Below are 24,810 nucleotides of genomic sequence, written 5' to 3' on the forward strand. Positions count from 1 at the left end.
TACTCTGCCTCTGCGGTCTGAGCACAAAATCACCACTCCAGATGAAAATACTTTATGTGCAACATGCATATGAATTATATTGTAAATAATAATACCAGAAATATAACTGGATTATTTTCAAAAAGGTAGAAATGGGATCATGCTTTGCAGGCCCAACTCCTGAACATTAGAAAAACCCCACGTGATTGTTATACATATATCCCGATATTCCGATCAAGTACTATTTACTGTGCCGGTAATCAAATATAATGTGCAATAATTGCATGTAAGAAGTCCATAAATCACTATTATTAACATCTAGGATACTTATTTCCCCATTTTGCTTCAAACATATGCATATCTGATGGATGCTACCTCCGATATAAAGTATTTTCACGGAAGCTTTGACTGTCTGTAGCGTGGTGGGGAATGCATGCCGAAAATTTTAAATTATGCATATAATATGCTTAAGATAAATGTCATTCCATTTAATTGTATTACATTTATGGAAATACCCATTTAAAGTATATGATTACCGTGCTTAAAGCTGCCATCCACATAAAATGAATCCACTGACCCATGCATTCAATGTGCCCTCACTGCTAATAATATGCATGCTGATAGAGATATCACATTTGCAAACAGATCAGTGGGTCTTGTTGAGTGTGTACGTCTGCATATGTGTGTGTAGTTTGTGTGCTCCAGTAAACATAAGGTGGTGCTGTCTTTAAGAGAGAGAGCCTGGGAAGGGGTGATGTAATGTGTTCTCAGACAATGATGTCATCGACTGAGACACGGCAAGGATTTAAAGTGACAAAGGCATTTTCCCTGGCTCCATGTAATTCTGCATCAGGTCTCTTCAGAGAGCCGCAACTGAGCATCCGGGAGACCCTCATTTGGTTGTGGGGAGATGGAGCATAAATGTGATTCTTGCACATTTACTGTAAAGCAGTCCTGACTATAATATAGCACACAGTTTGTTTATTAATCAGGATGTCTGAGATACAAAACACAGGTTGTTACAGTGGAGATAACAGGATTATGTTGCCAACCAAAATCAGCCATTATTTATCCAAGTCTTGTGGTATGTTAGATGCATATCTTAGAAGGAATGAAAGTGTTAGTCTTAAATATTGAACGTGTACCTGACAGTACCTGTACATAAGGTATTTGGTGTTTACCACAAACTGAAATATTTTTTTTTTATGAGATATTAAGACTTTCCATCAGTGTCTACTCATATATTCTGATACATGGAAATGTTCAAGTTTACAAAATATTATTACTGATTCTAATATTGTATGTTCCCGTGATACAATGTCTAACTCAAGTTAGGCTCAAACTCCCTCTGTCTGCTGAAATCATCAGCTGGGATTTTTCAACATGCACTTAACGATGTTTGTGTCATTCCAGAGTTCATTCACCTAAGCTTCTTGAGCCGCCACCGTCTTGTTTCTACAAACTTGTCCTTAATACTGTTACTCTCGGCTTCCCAAAAGATGCACTCCGAATCAACCCTCTGCCCTCATATGCAGAGTTTGACAGGCTGATGGAGTGTTTGTTGTCTCGTTCTTGGTCGTTCTCACTGTTCTGCTTGCTTAAACTTGTACATTTCTTCAATTCTTCTGATCTCTCTTGGTCCACTTTCCTGTCATCCAACTCGTTCATCCCACTGGGCTCCTCTCGTGTCTTTGGACAGTTATCCAGCATCTGATCAGAATCACTGCCCTGAACACAAGCCCCACTGACAGTCTCTATAACTTTCAACTCGCCCACTTGCCCAATGTTGTCCTCAGATTGTTGTTGAGTTATATTTTCATGAACACATGGTGGATTCTCTGAAATCTTTAACACTGCATTACCATGGTTTTCAGCTGTTGAATCTTGGGGATTTTTAGTCAGACCATTTTCATCTGATGATGAATACTGAATGGAATCCTTGCTCTTTAGATCAGACAGTGTCCCCACCTTACTGGTTGACAGTGATTTAACAGCTAATAGCATTTCTTCCTCTTCGGGTTTGGACGATGTTTGAGCATCATTCTTTGTTATGTCTGAGTCTGAAATGCTGATATCACATGCAAGCTTATAGAAGAGTGAATGGTTCTCTTTCATTTTTTCCAGACTTTCACTCACTGTTGATGACATTTCAATGGAATCATTGATGTCATCAGAGGAAAATGGCTGGTTGTTGATGTCTTCTATCTCCTCATTGTGAACGGTTTCAAAAGCAGGGATCTGTAAAGGGATGAACCCTTGCCACTGGTTGGTGGAGAGGAACCACTTAGCTCTTAGATCGGAGGACGTGAAATTATTTTCATCATCATCGGCAGTGTGTTCTTGAAACTTTTCCTGCTCATCATTATTACAACTTATAAATCCTTTGCCTCCATCTTTCTGGTAGACAGTCACAGATGAGATGTGATACGATGAATCTGGGCGTTTGATTTTAGTCATGGCAGCCGCTGCTCTCCCACTGTGGTGTGTTCTGTTCTCAAACCTTGCCTGACTTATAAATTTAACATATTGATGCTCTTCATCTTCATCCTGAGATGTTGGACTAGAAAACTGAAGTTGTGCTGAACTACTTAAGTTATCCCCACAGCTCTCATAGCCATCTTGGCCTGAAAATGGGACATGACCAGATTTGTTGGTTATGTAATAGTTAACGTATTCTGAGATCTGTGCCGGTAAATTTTATATTCATACCTGCTTTCCTTTGTTTTCTAGCTGCATCAAGGGGCACCTGGTGAGCCTCTTTCCTCTTTGCCCTGACTGGGTGTTGGTTGTCTGGAGTAGCACTCTCTCTGGCTGCACTGATAGATAGACAACAACCAATTTGTGGATGCTTTAATTTATGTAAAGCACATAAATCAACATTAAAAAAATAAATAATCCCACCTCCGCATGACTCTTTCTCGTATGCGCTCCACTCGTCGGAGCTTGGCATCTCGCTGCTCAGGACTCAGACTACAGTCAGGGTCTATGTCAGGGGTCAGAGGGGCAGAGGACTGTTCTTCTGCCTGTTTAAATGATTCTACATTAAAGTGTGCATATTACCGTGATGTATACAGAGATCTATATGAATTACATTATCATTTTTAAAAATCATGCTGATATTGTACGTAAAACCTAAATTTCTGTTTAGTGTCATAGGCATCATAGGAATCCACATCAAATTGATTCTTGAATTTCCGTATTTTGAATTTTCTAAAAACAACAGGAATTTCCACCTCTCTGAACTATTCTCTCTCCTTCATCAAATGTACATGACAAGTTTCCTAAAGTTTAATAAAATTTCCATGAAACCCAAACATAATGTTGTAATAATCACACATAACACTCACAAGCACAAGTCAAGGAAGTAGGTAAATCAAATGCCAGTTAAAGCAAGAGTTAGGTCACATTAAATCTATTGTAATAGATCAGTGTGTTTTTTATATGATCTTTGTTATTTAACCATTGTGAATAAAAATTTTTAAAAACACGTTATTCCTTTCTTACCCTGACATTCAAGCTTTCACGTCCATCTCCTGAACCAGTTCTTTCTTGAACTTGATTGCTTGGCGCTTCTGTTTCCTCAGCTCTGCTCACTGACTCTATTTTGGAGACGCTGGATCCTCCTTGATGCTGCTGTCTGCTTGTCTTCGTAACATGCTGATCCTGGTTTGGATCAGGGTTCTCCAACAGCAGCCGCCTGGGTGGTTTGCTCAGCAGTTTTTTGTTCTGCTCAGTCAGTCTTTGCTGCATCTCAGGGAGGATCTGCTCGGGCAGCGGAGTGTCGAGCTCGGCTGGAGGATCCTCAACAGAAACTCTTCTGGCCACAAGTGAGGATGGTAGTACAGCTGTAACAACTCGTGTCACCCTTAAGGGAAAGGGGGCCTGAGAAATTGATAGAACGATTAGTAAAATAACCTTGTATACTTGTACTACATGCGACATAAATATTCAAAATTATTGAATTAATCGCAATTGAATCATCACAATTTTATTGTAGTTATTAAAAATTTGGCAAACCTCTTCTCTTGCTTCTGAACTTTGACTTTGGGCACCCTGAGCAGGTATTGAAGGTTTTCTCTTGTTAGTCAACCTCTGCTGATTCCTTTTGATTCTCTCAATTTGCTCCTCTTCACTCATCTTCATCTTCATTCTCTAGAGAAGATATAAGCCGATTAGAATAGGAATAATTTATGGACCCTGTACCTCAGATACATATATATACTGTTCGATATAATGCCAGAATGCATGGCTGAGTTGAATAAACAATTACTGTGTCTTTGTGCTTGTGTCTGATCCTACAGAGGAGCATGTATGCATACATAAAAAATTAATGCTATGTTTGACTGTATGTATCAGTACTATATGTGCATGCCTGTGACAGGAGAAGGGGAGGTTGGGTGTCTGTAGTGATGTAGTGCTGCTGTCCTGAGACACGAACCTCTGCTTCCCCCTCTCGTCTAGAGCAGGCATTGCAACATGCCCCAATTGCAAGGAAGACGAAGGAATCAAAGAATTGGGAGTTTGGCTGTGATTGCAATTAGGAAAAATCATCTTTGACTGCTTCTATATTTAGAGCATTTTGGCTCACTCTGCAAAACAGCATATGGGAATTATGACGAATCAAACCTTGGTTGATTGGTTGGTTGTATCTGGTGGGATCCACTTTGAGCCAGATTGAGATTCTGAAGATGAAGGGAAAATAGAGAAGAGAAGTGGATAAAGGCAGTGAGAAACGGTTGTTGGTAGAAGATAAATATAAAGAGAAAGAAATAGGAAATATGAGGGTGGGAGGCAAAATAAAACAGCTGACAGAAAATATCTGTATAAATGCAGCACACTGTATTTCATGTTGTCTATTAGTACTGAGTATGTTTGTGCCAACCGGATGCATCTCTCTGTGCTTTCACATTAAGGAGGTCAGGCTGGCTGTTTCCTCCTCTGCGCCCTGAGTCAACAACATGGCTGTAGATTCCCTGAAATATAAACAGAGGAAAAGCACAGTGAAACGTGACTTTCCTCTTCATACAACAGATAACATAAAGTTACACTTCCCACCTCATATGGTAACTCCCTCCAGCTCTGGTCCCTGCTTTGGTGACTCTCCTGTAGCTCCAGGGGTAATGGTGGGCGGACTGGTGGCTCTTGTTCCATATCCTAAAAATGTAGTCACATGTTCATGTTTAAAACTGTGAAGCAATGACCAAAGATCTATTGTATATGCATATGAGACAATTAAAGTGAACATTGCCTAGTGCATACCCTACTTTTCAGTCGATACATTTTTAATGGCATGAATATTGATATTTTGTTGCTCCAGATGTTGTAAGAAACCCCACGTGGGCTCAAAAATCATGCCAACCGATGTCAGTAGATTGTATGAAAAGAATCACCTTGAGTGGATAACAGTTCTGTTTGTTCAAAAGCTGCGAGCAAACATCAGTAGACACTGACAATGGAATTAAAAACAAAAGCTTTACCATTGGCAGTCCACTCTGCAACCGCTCTGTGGGAGAACCTGGGGATCCAGGATGTGGACCTGGGGACTGATACACTGAGGGCGAGACAGAAAATGTCTTGAAACTGTTTGTTTGTGCGCACTTATGTTTCAAGTGAATAACCAAAATGGATCAGAAAACTAAACTCATTACTGACCTCAACTGGCAGTAGTGAGCAATGGTTTCGAGTTTCTAGATTTCAAAACATTAACTTATGCAATGTGACATCACTTTACTGAGCAGCTTGCTGTTTGGTAAAGGTTTTCTTGTTTAGTCCCAAGTTATCATTCATTTATTCATATGTAGAGAAGACCTTCACCTTTTGATTAAACTCAGCTTCTACTCTGCATCTGCAGACTGATGCTTTCTGTGTGTAACACGGTGCAAGTGGAGATGCATGACAATGAAAATGTGTGCAGAATTTTGTAATTGTCTAACTATGAATTTTGTAACACAAAGACCCAAACATGTACATGAATTCTTAGCATGTTGCACTTAGCCCCAACCAGTAAGGAGTCGCGAGAGGGAGGGAAGTAAAAAAGTATGTTGATTGTTGAAAGCATTGTATTGGATGAGTACATGCAAACATGCAAACTCTAGCAGGAAAAGGTTTCTTCCCCTTCCTACTACAAGCACTTCTGGCCAAGTAAGACACCAGTAACATCTGGAAAGTGGATGCAAAACTTAAGCTGTATGCAAGGAGCTGAGTAAGAAAACTTTTGTAACTGTACAATTTTCAAGTCTTTGCTGTTTTACTGCAGCCTTTTGTACCAGCTCCTCAAGTCAATCCGTGATGGAGACCGCTGGTATTGTGCGTGTGTGTGTGCGTGTGGGAAAATGAGGGACAAAACAGCAAATCATCTTGTAGAAAAAAATAAATAAAGCACAAAAGACCCATCCACTTTAATATTTATGTTGTTTATAAGTCCTGCTCATAAGCTACTAACTACATCGATGTAAAGATGCCACACAGTTGGACTTACTATAATGTCTTTGCAGTCCCAGCAGGAAACAGTATTGATCTCTGTTGACCTTCAGTCCGGCAAGAATGTCCTCCATCATCCACAGCTCCCTCTGAGCTTGTGACTGCTCCTTATCAGAAAGAAGCAGACTTGTGAGGTTTCACCTGGCGTGAACAGAAGGCTTGGAGGGGGCACACCTTTGGCTTATGCATCAGCACTATGCACAAACAATATGCACAAACAAGATATTGTCCAAACGACTTTATCTCCAGCTATAGATACATTTTCAAAGATGGAGCTTTTGCAATAGATGCAGTGCACATATTCATAAAGCCTTGTTTTAGTTTTGAACAATATCCAGATTGTTATCTGAGAATACCTGTGGCATTCCAAAGTTACAGATGTGCTGAAGATGTGAACGGATAACAGTCAGTTCACTCTCCATTCTCTCATATTGACTCCAAACGCGCTCCATTTCCTTAACAAAGAGACAGGAGGTTTTGTGAAAAAACAATGACGTCATTGAATGAATAAATTAATGAATAAATTAATTAATTACTAAACGAATGATTAAAAGATAATGAAGTATCCAACTTTAGATGAACAGAATCTCTTTCTACCTGTGTGATACTTGACATTAAACAAGCTCTGGGCTTGTTACTCACCAATGACACATCACACATTCTTGCCCGGATTGTAACCAGCTCCTCTTGTAGCAAAGCCTTCTGGGTCAGAGCTTCTTCAAGGGCCCGGGGACCCTGGCTCTTCCACTCTTCAACTTGCAGTCTGGACACTTCTAATGCACACTGGACACCGTCCTGAAACAGTGACATAAGTTTCATATCATTATTATTTACCAAATGAATGCATATATTTTTTTGTATCATGGCACTACAAAATTGTAGTGTTCCAATTCTATTTCCTATTTCTTGGTCAAGTACAGTCATTCATTTTCGAAGTTTGAGCAAAAGTTGGTGATTAATTCCTTAAGTTGTTTGGTTAGTTCACATTTCTGGAATCCAGTAGGAATTAACAAAATATTTCAGAAACTTTCAGGTCATCTATATCCAGTAAGTTGTTCATGAGCTTTTATAGGTTTAAAATTCGGGGAATATGCTAATTTATTATTACTGACCTTATCCATTTGCAGCTGAGCCAGTTCTACAGACAGAGACTGTAGCAGCTTGTCACACCCACACAACCTTGTCAGCACAGCCTGAAGAGGGAAAGCCAAACTCATGTCCACTCAGGAAGAAATGTATAATTAAGCTACACTTATTGCACTGGATTCTGGTGACTTTTAAATCGAATCGCTAAACTGTAAACACTTACATCTGCATCACTTTCAAGAGGCCGGATCGGAGGCAGTTCCCTCGGGTCTGGTTTAGAAGCCTGAAAAGTGTCAAAAAGTCAGCGTTTTTTCTTCAACAGCGCATTTTAAAATACTTTCATTCAAATATTTCGTGTTTGTCTATATATGTGAAACTATTTTTCTGAACACAGTAAAGTTTAATGTGTAAGTTGTTTCAGTGCTCTCATGGAATGATGAGCTGCACAAGCTTCAGCACGCTAAAGCCACATATTTTGAGTTTGGTCCAGAATCCAAAGGAAATTAAAATAAAAAATGTACTTACTTATGACCATTTGAAATTGAACAAACAGCAACTGTGTGTAGCCATTACGTGAAGCAAAATCTTGGCAATGCAGAGACAAACCACACATAACAGATGTCATGACCTAAGATATAACATAATACTATTAAAAACAGTAATAGTGACAAACAGAATTTATTAGTAACACAAAAAAACACATGGACACAAAACAAGTGACTGAAACATATAACAGAAATGTAGCAGAAACGTTTAAAGCCTGCACAGCTTTTTTTAAAGGGGGAATGACATAAAACAAACATCACAAAACCATTGACGAAGCTGCACAACACAACAGTGCCATAAGAACGTAACGTATTTCCACGGGCAGGGCTGTACCATAGCTGGCGGTAGCACACAAACAGATAAATGGCTGCGGTGATGGTGATGGTGGTGGTGGTGGTGGTGTGGGGGGTGTGAAGCATGTGTGGCTCTCGATGAGGGGGGTAAAGGGGGCAATAAGTCTGCCCCTGTAGAGTGGCTCTGAAGGAAGAGATAGCATGCACATGAAAAGAGAACACATGAAATACTAAACATACTGTGCTTCTGTACAGAACAAGACAAATCAATGTCATTTATGACTTCAATAACCCATAAAAAGAGGCTTTGCTGAATAACACTGATTGCCAGTTACAATGAACTGCTTCAGCTACTTTAGCTGTGGCTAAAGTGTGTGTGCGTGTGTGTGTGTGTGTGTTAGATATAGTCACCTTTCCCAAAGGTCTTCGTCCACTTTGTGCATGATGTACAGAACCATATATGGGTGCAGGCTGTAAAGAAAGAATAAAAAAATCATATGATTTTACCAATTCAAAGGGACATTTAACTGAGCATCTTACTTTCTAATCTGTTTCCAGGTTCCAAAATAATTTCCCATTACTTTCCTTGCTGTTTTCCTCTTTTATAATCTGAGTACTTGCAAGACTGTACATCACATTTGTGAAAAGAGGGCTGTATGATGCAGTGGCTTTTTGTTCAGGTTTTTATGCAGGTCAAAAGCATATATTGTCTCTCACCTAGAACATCTGTCATTAAAACTCCTGGCCTATTTTTCTTCAAATGCCGCATGCCCAGTTTTGAAATAGTTCAGTTGAGTTTATAAATGTATGTTTTCAAGCCCAGACAGAGATGAATTATGATGATAAAACTTTGGAGAGATCCTTCACGATGAGAATGAACAATACTTTGTAGTAAGGAAGAGTAACTTCAGATTGCCTCTTTCATTAGAAAAACAAAACAGTAACATCCCCATTTCACTGAATAGAAAAAGTCATTTGAAATGATTTAGGTTGATGTGGTACATATGTATCACATGTCACAAGAAACTAACATACTAAACAAACTTATTGCCCACTGAGGGGAGCTATATTAGCTTTTATAATTCATGATGAAAGCAGGCTAATATTCTATGATTAAAAAAAACTAAACAAACAAAAGCCAATAAGATCAAACCTTGCTTAGGCTTTGCCACCTTTCTGTCACTGGAGTAGTAGGAGCGGATTTGAACTCCGACTTAGGTGAGGCCGGTGCATAGTACAGGGTCTGTGGTACCATGATTGGGTCGTCATGGGGTCGAATGTCAACCCTTCCCACTGGTGTATGAGGTCGTGATCCCAGCTGTCCTCTTGAATTTAAAGAACCTGCCCCCACAATTTCTGTTTGTGGTGGTGTGGTTTCATCAGGAAGATAGTTGTCCTCTTTGTTTGGACCAGCAGATCTTCTTCTGCTTAAATCAGGAGGGCTCGGTGTTCTGTTTGACGGGCTGTGAAAACACCACAAACACAAAACAGATGTTTTTATCTGCCTTCTGAGTACCATGAACCAACAGGAGGTCCTGTTCAAATGCAGAGATGATCTGACAACCTTCTGTTTCTGTGTGCACTCCGCCTCCCCCTCTGCTCTGAGTGAGACCTCCCCATTCTCCCACCACTGAGGTGACTTGGTTCACTCAGAGTCCTGCTGACATGCTTGTGTTTTTGGGAGGGACTCTCCTCTTCTGAGGGGGATCTGGTGAATTCCACTGATTCACTGCTGCCACCAATCTGTGTAAAGTCCTGATAACTTGAGCAACGCCTGAATGGATCGGAAGAAGATGGAGCACAAGAAGATTTGCTTAGTGCAAACATGAAGAGTTTTTGATATTCAGCGTCTGAAAACCTCAGAGTTGTACCTGTTCATTGTGCTGTCTGGCTCCATTGCAGCAGATTGACTGAGGGCTCGAACCCAACCCAACATATCCTCCTGAGTGTCAGCGCTAAAGAAATAGGAGCGCATTCCCTGGTGTACCACCTATTTCACAAAAACATATATGTTCCATGATTTATGTAGTTTTAAATATTACTCAAAAGCAAAATTTTATGTTAATCATGTACAGTTTGATGCAAAAGTTTGGGCTTCTCAAGATTTTTTGGTATTATGAATGTTTAAGCGAATAGAAGAGGAAGTAATCTCCAAAAGAAAGAAATATGTTAGAAATATGCTAATCTAAACAAGATTCATGCATTTTAGAAAGAATTTTCTCAAACTGTGAGGCACAGTTCATTTCAACCATATTATGGGCTAATGATCCATCAGTTGGTGAGGGGACAGTTCACTTGAAGAAGGAAGAATGGATTTAATTAGATATAGACTATCTGTAAAAAAAACTGAAGATAACCAGAACTGGATGCAACAGGATAATGATCCTATACACACTTTACAGTCTACAATAGTATACCTTGAGAAGTGGCACTCAACTCTGAGCATCTTTGAACATTTATGGACAGACTCCAACAAAGCAATGTATGCAAGATGCACCTCGAAAAAAGGAGCCTTTTGCAGGAAAAATAGGCAAAAGGTGAACAAGATACATGAGCTAGGATTTTCTTCAGACTACAAATGAAACAAAAACATTTGGAAGCTGTAATATTTGGAAAAGTGGGTTTGTTTGGATTCCATTCCCTTTGTTGAATATTAAAAGAAGTGAAATTAAAAAGTAATATTGCTTGAAATATTAAAGAAGTGTGTCATGTTTAACTCAGTGCCTTTTCAAAATCACATTTTCTTGTACTGGCTTAGCTATACACAGAAAACATATTTTTTCTATCAGTTTTTTATCAGTTGTCCAAAAATTCAATTCAATTCAATTTTATTTATATAGCGCCAGATTACAACAATTGTCATCTCAAGGCACTTAAGTAATATAGTCCAATTCAAGCCAATTGGAATTCAATTCATTGTAATCATAATCCAATTAATTCATATAGAGCTAATTCAAAAAATTAATATCCTAGCTAAGGAAACCAACAGATTGCACCGAAATGTGTCTTCAGTCCAATCTCCCGTCCTGAGCGTGCCTGTGGCAACTGTGGAAAGGAACGACTCCCTTTTAACAGGAAGAAACCTCTGGCAGAACCAGACTCAGGAAGGGTGGCCATCCGCCTCGACCAGCTGGGGTTTGAGAAGACAGAAAAGAGGGAAAAGAGGGGGGAAAAACACCATAACGCCATTCAAAGGATATCTGTTGGAACAGGGAAACATAGGTTAATAACCACAATAATGTCACATGTACATAAAATCAATTTTGAAATTAAACAGGGGGAAAAAGAGAGCAAAGTGAGGAAAGGTGTGACAGATGAGGTCCCCCAGCAGTCTAAGCCTATAGCAGCTTAACTATGGGATGTTTCAGGATTACCTGAGCCATCCCTAACTATAAGCTTTATCAAAAAGAAAAGTTTTAAGCCTAATCTTAAAAGTGGAAAGGGTGTCTGCTTCCCGGACATTTACTGGCAGCTTATTCCACAAGAGAGGGGCCTGATAACTGAAGGCTCTACCTCCCATTCTACTTTTAGAAACTCTGGGAACAACAAGTAAACCTGCAGTTTGGGAGCGAAGTGCTCTGTTAGGAAAATATCTTACAATTAAATCTTTAAGATATGATGGAGCTCGGTCATTAAGAACTTTATATGTCAGAAGAAGAATCTTAAATTCTATTCTGAATTTAACAGGGAGCCAATGAAGAGAAGCTAAAACTGGAGAAACATGATCTCTCCTGTTAGTTCTCATCAGAACTCTGGCTGCAGCATTTTGGATCAGCTGGAGGCTTTTCAGAGAATATGTGGGACAGCCCAATAATAAGGAATTACAGTAGTCCAATCTTGAAGTAACAAATGCATGAACTAGTTTCTCTGCATCACCCTGAGACAGGATGTTCCTGATTTTAGCAATATTACGAAGGTGAAAGAAGGCAGTCCTAGAAACCAGTTTTATATGTGCGTCAAATGATAAATTCTGGTCAAAAATAACTCCAAGGTTCCTCACTGTAGAACTAGAAGCCAAGGAAATACCATCTAGAGTAACTATATAACTAGACAATTTCTCCCTGAAGCGCTCAGGTCCAAAGAGAACAACTTCAGTTTTGTCTGAATTTAAAAGCAGACAGTTCTGAGTCATCCAGGTCTTTATGTCTTTAAGACAGGCTTGTAGCCTGACCAACCTGTAGGTTTCATCTGGTTTCATAGATAAGTACAGCTGAGTATCATCAGCATAACAATGGAAATTTATGCCATGCTGTCTGATAATGTTACCTAATGGAAGCATGTATAAAGTAAAAAGAATCGGTCCAAGCACAGAACCCTGAGGAACTCCATGACTTACTCCAACGTGTGAGGAAGATTCCTCATTTACAAGAACAAACTGGAATCTATCAGATAAATATGACTTAAACCAGCCTAATGCAGTTCCTTTAATCCCAATAACATGTTCAAGTCTCTGTAACAGAATGCTGTGATCGATCGTATCAAATGCAGCACTGAGATCCAACAGGACAAGCACAGAAACAAGTCCGCTATCAGAGGCTAACAGGAGATCATTGGTAACTTTCACCAGTGCTGTTTCTGTGCTATGATGCACTCTGAATCCTGACTGAAACTCTTCAAACAGATTATTTCTATGTAAATGATCACAAAGTTGAACTGCAACTATTTTTTCAAGAACTTTGGACAAAAAAGGGAGATTGGATATAGGTCGATAATTAGCCAACACTTCTGAATCAAGAGTAGGTTTTTTAAGTAAAGGTTTAATTACAGCAACCTTAAAAGTCTGAGGTACATATCCTGTCAACAAAGACCGATTGATCAAATCCAATATGGAAGTGTCAATTAAGGGGAAAACCTCCTTGAACAGTCTGGTTGGGATTGGGTCTAACATACAAGTTGATGGTTTAGAAGAGACTATTGCTGTTGTTAGCTCAGAAAGATCAACTGGACAGAAGCTGTCTAAATACAATTCAGGTTCGAAAGATACTTCTAAAGCTGCTCTACTTGATGATACATCAGTGATAATAATGGGAAGGATTCCATTAATCTTCTCTCTGATAGAAACAATTTTATTGATGAAGAATCTCATGAAATCATCACTGCTGAGAGTTAAAGGAATACATGGCTCAACAGAGCTCGGACTCTTTGTCAGCCTGGCAACAGTGCTGAAAAGAAACCTGGGATTATTCTTATTCTCTTCTATCAATAATGAATAATACGCAGTTCTAGCTTTACGAAGTGCTTTCTTATACGTTATTAAACTATCTTTCCAGACTAATTGAGACTCTTCTAAATTAGAGGAACGCCACTGTCTCTCCAGCTTTCTTGCAGTCTGCTTTAACGCACGCAGCTGTGAATTATACCAAGGAGCCAACCTCTTCTGACTGATTACCTTCCTTTTCAGAGGGGCAACATTGTCCAGTGTTGTACGCATTGAAGCTGTAGTGCTGTCAACAAGAGAGTCAAGTTCTACTGGAGTAAAATTTAGGTAGCCATCCTGTGTCATATCAGCACATGGCAGTGAAGAAAAGGATGATGAAATCAACTCTTTAAATCTGGTTACAGCATTCTCTGACAGACACCTTCTATATGTAGAATTCTTCTCAGAAACCGTGTAGTCAAGTAATGTAAATTCAAAAGTTATTAAAAAATGGTCAGACAAGACAGGGTTATGAGGGAACACTGTTAACTGTTCACTCTCAATGCCATAAGTCAGCACAAGGTCAAGGGTATGATTAAGGCAGTGAGTAGGTCTGTGAACACTTTGAGAAAATCCAATAGAGTCTAATATAGAATTAAAGTTAATATTTAGGCTGTCATTTTCAACATCTACATGAATATTAAAGTCACCCACTACAATGACTTTATCTGTACTCACCACTAACTGGGATAAAAACTCTGAGAATTCAGACAGAAACTCAGAATAAGGGCCAGGTGGACGATACACAACAACAAACACAAGAGGTTTTTGTGATTTCCACTTTGGGTGGGAAAAACTGAGAATCAGAGATTCAAAAGAGCTAAAACTAATCTTGGGTCTAGGACTGATTAGTAACCCTGATCTGAAGATAGCTGCCACTCCTCCTCCTCTGCCTGTGGTTCTAGGAACATGAACATTTAAATAGTCAGAGGGAGTTGATTCATTAATGCTAACATGATCCTCCTGCTGCAGCCAGGTTTCTGTAAGACAAAATATATCAATATGATGATCACAAATCAAATCATTCACTAACAGAGACTTCAAAGGGAGAGATCTAATATTCAGCAAACCACATTTAATAGTTTGATGTTTTTGTTCAGTTAAAGTTTTTGTTTTAATTTTTTTTTGCACAAGAGGATTTGCTCCTTTTGTGTTTTTTGATTGAGGGGGGGGCAGCATCAGGTGGGAAGCCGCAGAGAAGTGTGTAAGACTACAACTCTGCATCCTGGTCTCAACCTTGGGATGTCATGTTTTTGGATGACTAATAAATTCGTCCATATTTCTAGAAATGAGAGCCGCTCCTTCCAAAGTGGGATGGATGCCGTCTCTCCTCATCAGACCAGGTTTTCTCCAGAAAGATTGCCAATTATCTATGTAGCCCACGTTGTTTGCTGGACACCATCTAGACAACCAGCGATTGAATGAGGACATGCGGCTAAACATGTCATCACTGGTCAGATTTGGCAGGGGTCCAGAGAAAACTACGGAGTCCGACATTGTTTTGGCAAAATTACACACCGATGCAACATTAATTTTAGTGACCTCCGATTGGCGTAACCGGGTGTCATTACCGCCGACGTGAATAACTATTTTACCGTATTTACGTTTATCCTTAGCCAGCAGTTTTAAATAGGATTCTATGTCGCCCGCTCTGGCCCCTGGAATGCATTTGACTATGGTCGCTGGTGTCTCTAATGCCACGTTTCTGACTATAGAGCTGCCAATTACCAGGGTTTTGTCCTCAGCGTGTGTGTCGCTGAGTGGAGAAAATCTATTAGAAACGTGGACAGGTTGATGGTGAACCACGGGCTTGACTTTAGGACTATGACTCCTCTTCCTGACAGTCACCCAGCCACTCTTAAGTCCCGGCTGCTCGGGATCTGCTCGGGGACGACTAACAGAGCTAGCTACGCTAGGTGGCTCCGCACTGACTAAAGGGGCCTGGCTCGCTATCGGGTGGTTTTCAACAGTGCAGAGCCGAGCTTCCAATTCAGATAACCTTGCCTCCAAAACTACAAAAAGACTACATTTGTTACATGTACCATTACCACTAAAGGAGGCAGAGGAGTAACTAAACATCTGACACAAGGAGCAGGTGAAAGCAGGAGATAGAGGAAGAGAACTGGTAGCCATGCTAAGCTAGAGAACCAGACACAACGCTAAAAAGTGAAAAATAAAAACTAAAGATCTGTAAGAGTGAGCGTTAGAATATAACAAGTATGGGATAGAGTTAACTATGCAAGATGTGTAAATTATAGGGAGAAATAAGGTGATTATTAGTAGTTCAAGAAGAGCGAGAACTGTCACAGTGCACACACACAAAGCAACAGGAAGTGATGCAATACGTCTTACCGCAAAGCAAAGCCGTCAGACCGTCAAAAATGTTTGCATTCTATTCATACGTACGACTGTGACCTATTATCAGAATGTTGAGTAACAATACGTTGATACCTTGAAGGTGAATTTTCTGTTCTTGCATTCTCGTGGCGTGCAGAACAGGATTTTGTAGCTTGGGAGTGGGATGCTGCCCAGCACTAATTCTTCTCTACTATCTGATTCAGGGGGGGAAAAAGTAAGTAAATAAAAAAAGAAATAGAAACACTTTGCTCAGTGAACCTGAAAGCGAATCACTGGGTTACAACTGTAGTTCCTACCTTTGTAGTAATACAGACAGTAGTTGGAGAGGACGAACCATCTTCTCTTCCATAGCTTCAAACCAGAGCTATCCTGCAGAGGGAAGGTTTGCACCAAAAAAAATCACTCACAATTCTGCAAGGCATGAGGAAGGTGTTAAGAAGAAATGCAAGAAAATGTACTTTTTTGTTGAGCCACCCTCTGATGACAACAGGGCAATTGGGGTCTCTTTTGGCAGCTTGGCATCTTTTCCCAAATGTTTGCACCTTTCCATCACTTTCCTGCCATCAGAGGAGGGAAGGATTTTTATGCACATATATGTATTCACATACACCCATTAAACCATCTATGCACAGTAACAAAGAGCTGTAAAAGTAGGAAAACAAACCGCCATGACAGGAAAGTAAGAAATTGTGGCCACGCTGGACGCTTGGCTTACTCTGTCCTGGTCATCCATTCTAATGGAAAACACAAACGTTCAGTTAGACCACAGCACAAATAATGACAAAAAGAATAAACAGAAGAGGAAAAGGAATAGAAAGCCCAGTACAATCAGAAAACTATATGAAAGCTCTAAATATTATTACCAGTTAAAGTTTTTTTTCAATGAATCACTACCACAGTTTACAAGCAACTCCAAAAAAGCCCTGCATACACAGTGAAATAAAATGGTGAGGTGAAAACATGAAGCCTTACCAATACAATCTGAAACCAGTCTCTGTGGAAGCAGCCAGTCACTCCCAGGACAGCCTCTAAAGCCTTTAAACATACACATGCCACATTCCTATATAGTTTGGATGTTTTCCCTGGTCAACTGTTCATTCTCTTAGACTGTCGATGTTATGCTCGCCTACTTCCAGCAAAACTCTCCCGTTATTCTATTCTGGGCCATAACAGGCCAGCGCGTTTCCCCACCATGATACTGACAGGTGACAGCTGCGTCGCTGTGGTAGCAGGGAGGGGCCAAGATTGTGTGAAAAACAATCTGGCAGCAGGGGACGGGCAGGAATGAGAAGCAACGTCTGAAATGTGTGCCAAACTGTGGAACTGCATTGTGGAGTGCTGAGGACAGAAAACCTAAATGAGGAGCATGGTGGTGGGAAAGTAAAGTGCTGTGTTGTGGACAAACATGTCAAGAGGCGTGGGGCTGTCTGTGATTGTGGTATTTTCCAGTCATGACACATTACCACTTTGTATTTGAACATGCTGCCATTTTCCTATCCAGTAAACTGTGGAAGTCTGTTTTGTACTCTGTGAAATTGTAGCTTTTTTAACATTTTTTCCCCAACTTCCAATTTAAGATACTCAGACACTTTACCATAATTTCTAAATATATAACCAGTAGGTATTTTTGTGTAGTCAGAACCTGAAAAAAAATAATAATAATGATGACGAAATTAGATATTCCACATAAACTGTGTATACAAAGCAAAAATGTCTTTACAATTTTCCTCATAAATTGAATTATTTTTGTTTTTATGTAATGTATATGTGATATGATAATCTATATGTGTATATAGACATATATATATAATCTATTTTTGTAATCCTTTGTTTGTATGTTAACAGAACTATACATCCTATATTTATGTAAAACTTCTTTATGTATGGTATGTATGTGTTCTCTAGCATTCAATATGTTTATGAATAATGTACACTGTATTTGCAGTTTACACTTACGTTGGGGGTGTAAAGATGAATCTTTATGAGGACCTGATTGTAACCTTACAGATGTGATCACATCAGCATGTGGAACCCTAGATCTAATAAAATGTGCCATAAACAAGTCAATGGTCCAGTTCAAAACATAAAAGTCAGATGATTTGGGCTTTTGCCGTAGATCCTGCACAAATTTATTGCAAGATTTGAGTGCCAGAGTAAATTGTCGGAGTGGGTTGATACCATTACTTACTCCAGCACATGGTGATGGTGTGCCAAGTGAGTTGGGTATTCATGTAATTTTAATGGTAATTTGCCCACTCGAAGGATGCCCTGCTTGGATTTAGCAGTGAAAGTGGAATATACTGCATGTTACAAGATACTCTGGCCAAAGTTTGAATATTATCTGTTAAGTACAGTGGTAGTATGACAGGTTTGAACTGGTGAGACGACAGAACAAATAGAAATACAGATACCGAAGACTTAGCCACACCTCAGCGAGGTGAAAGGTCATTGCTCGACTTTTTGTGATGGATATGCAATTTAATGTACGGTTGAGAATGACAGCAGTAGATGCATTAAAGTCAAAGTACAAGATAGTGAACAACATTTCACGGACAAATATGTATCAGACTTGTACATCAAAGTAAAGAACAGAGTTAAACAACAACTGTTAAATATTTTTTCCTGTGCAATGAGGAAAGAAATAAATACTTTTTCTTATCTTTTATTAATATAGCTGTATTTGAAGATAGCAAACCAATGACACATTCTTAGAAATGGTTTGTTTTGATTTACAATAAAAAAGAATGAACATCTATGTTAAATTTTAGGAACTGTGTAAGACCACACTTCAGCTAGGAATGTGTTCTGTTTAAAAATGCATCATCTCTATATCGCATCATAGCTCATGTATCTAGATCTGAATCTAATTGTCTTTTAAGTGCGAGATACACACTCTTAATTCATTTAATTTATCTTTATGCGCCCATACAGCTTTTGAAATTACGGTCAATCTAATTACAAACTCACTTGACTAATAAATGGAGTCATTCCCATTTTCAATTTCTCTCTCTACAGATTTTTCTTTTATAAATCTTTATTTTTCAACCTATCTACATTTAGGCTTCTTGCTGACCTCAGTGACACAGAACCACAGATGAACTCAAAGATAAAAACATCACGAGACACATTTCACACGGAGCATCTATAAGCACTTGTGGGTGACCACGAGGTTTGACAAGTTTTGGCATCCACAGCTGGTGCCAGCTTTGACCACAATCCCCAACCAGTGAAACTCCAAGTAAATGTACTGAAACAGTCGACTCTTTGTAAGTGATGTGAGCAGAGACTAACGGCTTCGTAGCCACCGGGGGTTTTGTGGGTGTTGTGAAATATTCGGAAAATCTCCTTCTTAATCAGCGGGGGTCTCTTGCTCAAAGTGGAGAAGACTTAAAATGCTAAAGAGGGATGTAGGGGAGGACAAAAGGTGGGTCTGTGTACCGCACAGAGTGAGCTTTGTGATGCCCGAGGACTCCGGAGCATCATGTGAATATGGTCAGAGAGCATGTTGAATACATTTGTGTGGAAAATAATACTTTGTCTCCTAACAAAACATTTGCATGTCTCCGACATTTCTATGTCTTCCAATGCATAGATTAGTAAAATTGTGATGGAATCTACTTCCTCATATATCAAGTTAGCTGCCTAATATTAAGAGCAGGAATTTTGATTTACTGCATATTTCAAATTGAAAAAGACGAGATGAGTAACTACAGCTGGGGCACCAGAGCTTGGCACAGCTGACAAAAAAATCCTTAAGTGGGCCTGAAATATCTCAGCGACAGTGCATCCTATCAGCCAAGCTGGTTCACAGGACTGTTAACTTTGAAGAACAGGATTCCTGATGAACGTGTAAAAGATTGAAAAGGTTTTATTTCAAACTTGTCAAAGTAAAATAAAATCAATAAAGATTTCAAAAATCATCAATAAGAAAAAAATTTCTTCTTTTTTTTCTTTTTTGTTTTTAGAACAGTAACTGTTGCCATTCTCAAAATCACATGTGACATAAACCACATTAAAGATGCCATATTGCCGTACCTGACTAATTGTGCTCGCCTGCTGGCTGCTTTAAGCTCCATCACTTTGGCGCGCTTCCTCACAGCATCTTCTCAGTCTTGGCTGCCCCGGTCGTGGCTACCACAAACTCCTGTTTCCCAAACAGTCCCAACACTCTGCTGCTGTACACTTTCGCTCTTCGTACTTGGGAAGCAGCCTTTCTGTTGCTCCCAGTTTCACTTTGTTGTGACTTAGTGTTTGATGGGTGCTCTACCTATGCTGCTCTGCTTTTCTGTCCTCTAACAGTGCACTCTCTGTGAGCAGCTTCTTTCTTCCTCCCCCCTCTTCTTCTTTCTTGTTCAATGTCCCTCCCTCTTCCTCTCACCCTGCCCTTGACAGCCTCTCTGTCTTTTGCTGAGTGTGGGTTTGTGACTCAGGAATTTACGATAAAACAGCTGTTTCATTCTTCTGTTTCGCCCTTTGCATGGTTTGGTATCGGTAAACTGTGAAATGCAAAGTCTCATTTACGTCAAAGAGAGATTTGGATAATTGCTCTTTGATGCATTATGTCTACTAGAGTGGACAATTATTACAATTTAACTAAGAACAAAAGAAACATAGCCATCTCATACTGTAGTATAAACAAGATAAAATAATATGGTTGAATTAGTGTAGGTATTCCACACGTTCATCAAAGTTTAATCGATGATTTATTTTTTCCAGTTAAAATGTAAGTTTTGTTATATGGTTATCTTCTGATTATCAATGCCACAGGTGTCAGTTAAATATATTACATAAGTTAAATGATATTTTAATGTACTTATTTGATCAACAACAACAAAAACTATGAACAAGAAGACAAGTTATGTCATGGTCTTGGTATTATCTAGCGTCTCCATGTGCCAAAGTGTCTTTGGGCAGACCAGCCTCACAAAAACTGCATAACGAGGTTCTTGTCTTATTTGTGTCTGTGTTGGCCCTGTGATGGACTGGCAGCCTGTCCAGGATGTACCCTGATGACAGCTGGGATGGGCTCGAGTCTCCCTCCAACTGTGAACTGGATTAAGCTGGTATGGAAAATGGTTGGATAGATGGAGGTTGGTTGTTGTGGGAAATTTTAGAGCAAAAATGAGTTTTTCCGTCATTCTCTGATTCAGAAATCTTCGCATCATCAGCACTTACATATGTAGGACTCATCGATATTTGAAAGCTTTCGATAGTGATTTATTCATATATCATTCATAAACTGATTTATATAACATTAGTTTTTTGCTAAAAACAAGACCTTAAAGTGATGTTAAATCGGCTAATTTATCTATTAATTTTTGGAGATATCCAAATTCCAAAATCTCCTCTGTATGTAAAATAACCCTTCGATTAATCTACGGTATGTCAGCAAAATGAAGCAAGAACGAGGGGCGTAAAGTACATTTATACACTTATATATGGCAGCGTTCACTGAAAAATGATATATATCACTCATGATCAAAGTTCAACTGAGTTTTATATCTTTCATATGAAGTATTTCTATTCATAAAAAATAAATTTGTGCCATTTTGATACTGGATGAAAATAGCAGATTCTGGATCATTTACACTAAATTTCTCTAATATGGAAAAATTAAAATCATACAATTTATTGAAGGTACAGTCATAAAAACTTTAGTGAAGTTGTTTATTGTTGCATTTAGATATCAATAATTCCATTGAAACATGAATAGTGTGTGAAGGCTTGAAAGCAAAAGCTTTTTCCCCAGATGGTTGGATTTTATTTAGGGCCTCTGTTGCGCTTAGTCAGAATCTTGTGTTCTTCACATATTTTCAGTGCCACCATAACTCTCAATTTGCCTGAAAAACTCAGATAAAAAGATTACACAGCTAATCCACCATTAAGTAAACAGATATGCAGCATAATAAGTCGGAAGGAGTGAGAGCGTTAAAGATTATGGCTAATATCCAAAACCTAAAAGCAGTCAAACAGAGAGTGAGAGCTGATATTCAGCAGCAGGCCATGGTCGTTCTTCAGGAGAGCGAGCGATTTTGCACTACAAGAGGAGTATATCAGAGATATTTTAAGTGGTTTGATAAGAGTGGTAAGCTAGAGGAATGTCAAGTCTAAACTGAGCAGCCTGTTTAATTGCCCAAGTAGTGTCGTGAGAAAAAAAAAAAAATGGTCAGTGCTGTTGCTCAAAATCCTGCAACCTCAACAGAACAGTGCAGTCATTACTCAAATGGTAATCATGCCATCTTATAATTAGGGTCTCACTTGTTCAGGCCATTTGGTTTGGACCAGGAAGGTTGTGACCTGAGATGCCAGGATGTTCTGTTCTCACAGAGGACAAGTCAGTCTGCCTGCAGATATTTATGATCCCCCTTATGAGCATGCTACAAAACCAACCAGCTGACTGACAGCTGCATGGTGACTGTTATCCTCTGTTATACACTGAGCAACCAGTGGGGCACTCGCATACAGGAAAAAGGATCGGTAGCTTCAATGTGTATGGGAAATGCAGTTCTTTTGGCTGTCCATACTAATCCCATAGTCACAGTATTATCGTGTCATACTATCCAGCATTATAAGCCACTGCATAAATCAAACTTTAATGCTGTAATACAACAGTTGTTGTAATTGCAACACTGTTTCATATGAGGACTTTCAGATTTATATATGTGATAGGACATGAAACAGTCGTTATATACCTTTGTATGGTGGTAAGAAATGAACAAAACTAAAGTAAACTTTTTATGTGATCCTCTTGTGAACATGAAACCTGCATAAATGACTTCTTCCTTTATGAAAATTGACTTGGGTACTTCACAGTCTGCTTTTCTGACTGATAACCACATGGCCTCTGATCATCTCATTTAACGCAGTAATCAATTAGTAAAGCTCATGTTTTAGGAAAACGTTTTTCATTTATGTGAAGTGTCTTGCTGACTAATTCAGAATTACATTTATGCAAAAATATTTTCAGATGATTTTTCAAGTGTCATGTTTTCATTGATTTGGCTCTACAGCATTCTTTCCCACTTCAGAAACTGATCATTGTTGTTCATTGTACGCATCGTCCATCCATCCATCCATTTTCTATACCCGCTTAATCCAGTTTAGGATCACGAGGGGGCTGGAGCCTAGCTGTCGTTGGGCGAGAGGCGGGGTACACCTTTATTATATAAATGATTAGTTGGATTCAAAATCTACTTTCAGCCCAATGTAAGATCAACATTTTCACTGTCTTCTCTGGCCTTCCTCATGTACGGTAATTGCACTCGTGTTTCATTATGTCCCAAATGCAATGTATCTGGAAGACAGCGTGTTACATACAGTTTTATTGAAATTCCTTTCCTGTCAGTCTATACTGAAGATTTTTAGAATCTTAAAGCCATTCAGCAGATGCAGCTCACACACAGCCTCAACTGACTGTTTTACAAAACTGACACACATCAGTATGTAGACTGGTTGAATATGTTAAAAGTGCATGGAAAAGTTCTATGCTACTCTCATTGTATGACAGTTACAGATAAATGATTTCCTACATATCTGACTTGTAATGCATCAGCAGGACACCAGGTGATGGTGTTGCTTTAAGTATAGAAAAACACCACTGACCCTAACACATAGCTACTCATACTGTAGATGAACCAACAATCATCCTATAATTGAGAATGAAACAAAAAAATCTAAAACCACAAATACCAATAAAAGTACCAAGATTTAAAAAAATGGAAAATGTAACTTTATAAAGTATGAATTCACAGAATTCAGCACAGATGGTCGATAACTTTTTCTTTTCTTTCTTTTTTTTTAACAAAAGTATTTGGACAGAGGAAATGAAAGACTGAGTGGACAAATATTAGAAGAATGTTTCTCAGTGTAAGGTGCCAAAAACCTTTTTCATCATCAAGAGCATGAAGCATCAACAAATTTAGAAAATCCAGAGAAATCGGTGCTCAAGGGCCAAGGCTGAAAATCCAACAGTGAACGGTTGCAATCTCCAGGCTCTAAGGCTTCTCTACCTTAAAAACACCTTTCTGGATGTTGATGGCACTGGAATGTTGCTGAAATAGCTGCTTATTTAAACAATCAGTCAAATGTACACTGAACTCAGGAGTGTAGAAGCTGAAACTAAAGATACAGACAAATAGTCCTCTAACATGTGCATGAATATATAGGAATGTACTGTATATTGATTTTAAATGCAGTCTTTATAGGGTAAAGGCACAATCTGTCTCTCAAAAAGAAACACCGATCGATCGCCTGACTGAAATACAATGATTATAAAACACAAATCAGTTAATTCCCTATATGCTGCATCTTCATATGTGATGGCAGCTAATGATAGCGAAACAAACACGTTTTGAATGGTTGTCATGACGTTTAGGAGGCAACGATAGAGTTATTTAAAGAAAGATAAATATGTCTGAGACAAGTTCTGTACTATGCAAAGAATGAGAAAATACAATATGGATAACTGGCTCTTACATGACAAAAGTTATCAAAAAGACTAAACAAGACACAACAAAAACACTAAATGTTTTTCTCAATTAAGTGCAACTATATATAATCTAGTGATATGTTAAATGTCCCCCAGGCCAAGTTAGAATGAAGACAGCTTGATTGTAAGCCAGTAACTACATGACAGCAAATCTTCTGGGTCCAATAGTGTCAGAATTAATGAGCGTTTCATAGTAATAGGATGACACAGGGCCAAATGGGAATAATACAAGGGAGCACATTGAGAATGTAATTATGAAGCCGCTACTGACTGCAACTTGTCAAGTGTTCACATGAAGCTCATAAATTCTATTTGAGGAGAGGTTGATGACACAAGGACAGCTGAGAAAAACTGATTCTCTGTAAGATGATGTCGATAACTGA

The 24,810-nt window shown here is 39.0% G+C and overlaps 1 protein-coding gene across 1 annotated transcript; it reads right to left on the bottom strand.

The window, feature by feature from the left end:
* Positions 1–938: 938 nt before the first annotated feature.
* Positions 939–20,237, bottom strand: plekha4 (pleckstrin homology domain containing A4). The gene is made up of 24 exons (XM_072373659.1): positions 19,975–20,237; positions 16,604–16,673; positions 16,398–16,496; positions 16,236–16,308; positions 16,033–16,133; positions 10,256–10,374; positions 9,949–10,158; positions 9,538–9,847; positions 8,796–8,855; positions 8,425–8,568; positions 7,769–7,828; positions 7,572–7,652; positions 7,102–7,254; positions 6,816–6,914; positions 6,458–6,566; positions 5,457–5,530; positions 5,035–5,133; positions 4,862–4,952; positions 4,606–4,661; positions 3,997–4,131; positions 3,484–3,861; positions 2,881–3,002; positions 2,689–2,795; positions 939–2,603 (listed from the first exon to the last, which is right to left on the bottom strand). The coding sequence occupies exons 1-24, from the start codon at positions 20,013–20,015 to the stop codon at positions 1,435–1,437; spliced, it is 3,960 nt and encodes a 1,319-aa protein (XP_072229760.1). The 5' UTR covers positions 20,016–20,237; the 3' UTR covers positions 939–1,434.
* Between the last annotated feature and the right edge of the window lie 4,573 nt (positions 20,238–24,810).

The sequence above is a fragment of the Leuresthes tenuis genome, unplaced genomic scaffold (assembly GCF_036924035.1).
Source record: "Leuresthes tenuis unplaced genomic scaffold, fLeuTen1.0.hap1 SCAF_20, whole genome shotgun sequence".
Classification (NCBI taxonomy): domain Eukaryota; kingdom Metazoa; phylum Chordata; class Actinopteri; order Atheriniformes; family Atherinopsidae; genus Leuresthes; species Leuresthes tenuis.

Coding starts and splice junctions, on each gene's coding strand:
- plekha4 (XM_072373659.1), bottom strand. CDS start 20,015: ATGGAGCTTAAAGCAGCCAGCAGGCGAGCACAATTAGTCAG. Junction 10,375..16,032: donor ACAGAAAATTCACCTTCAAG/GTATCAACGTAT, acceptor TTTGTGAAATAG/GTGGTACACCAGGGAATGCG. Junction 7,829..8,424: donor GTGTGCTACCGCCAGCTATG/GTACAGCCCTGC, acceptor GACACTTTTCAG/GCTTCTAAACCAGACCCGAG.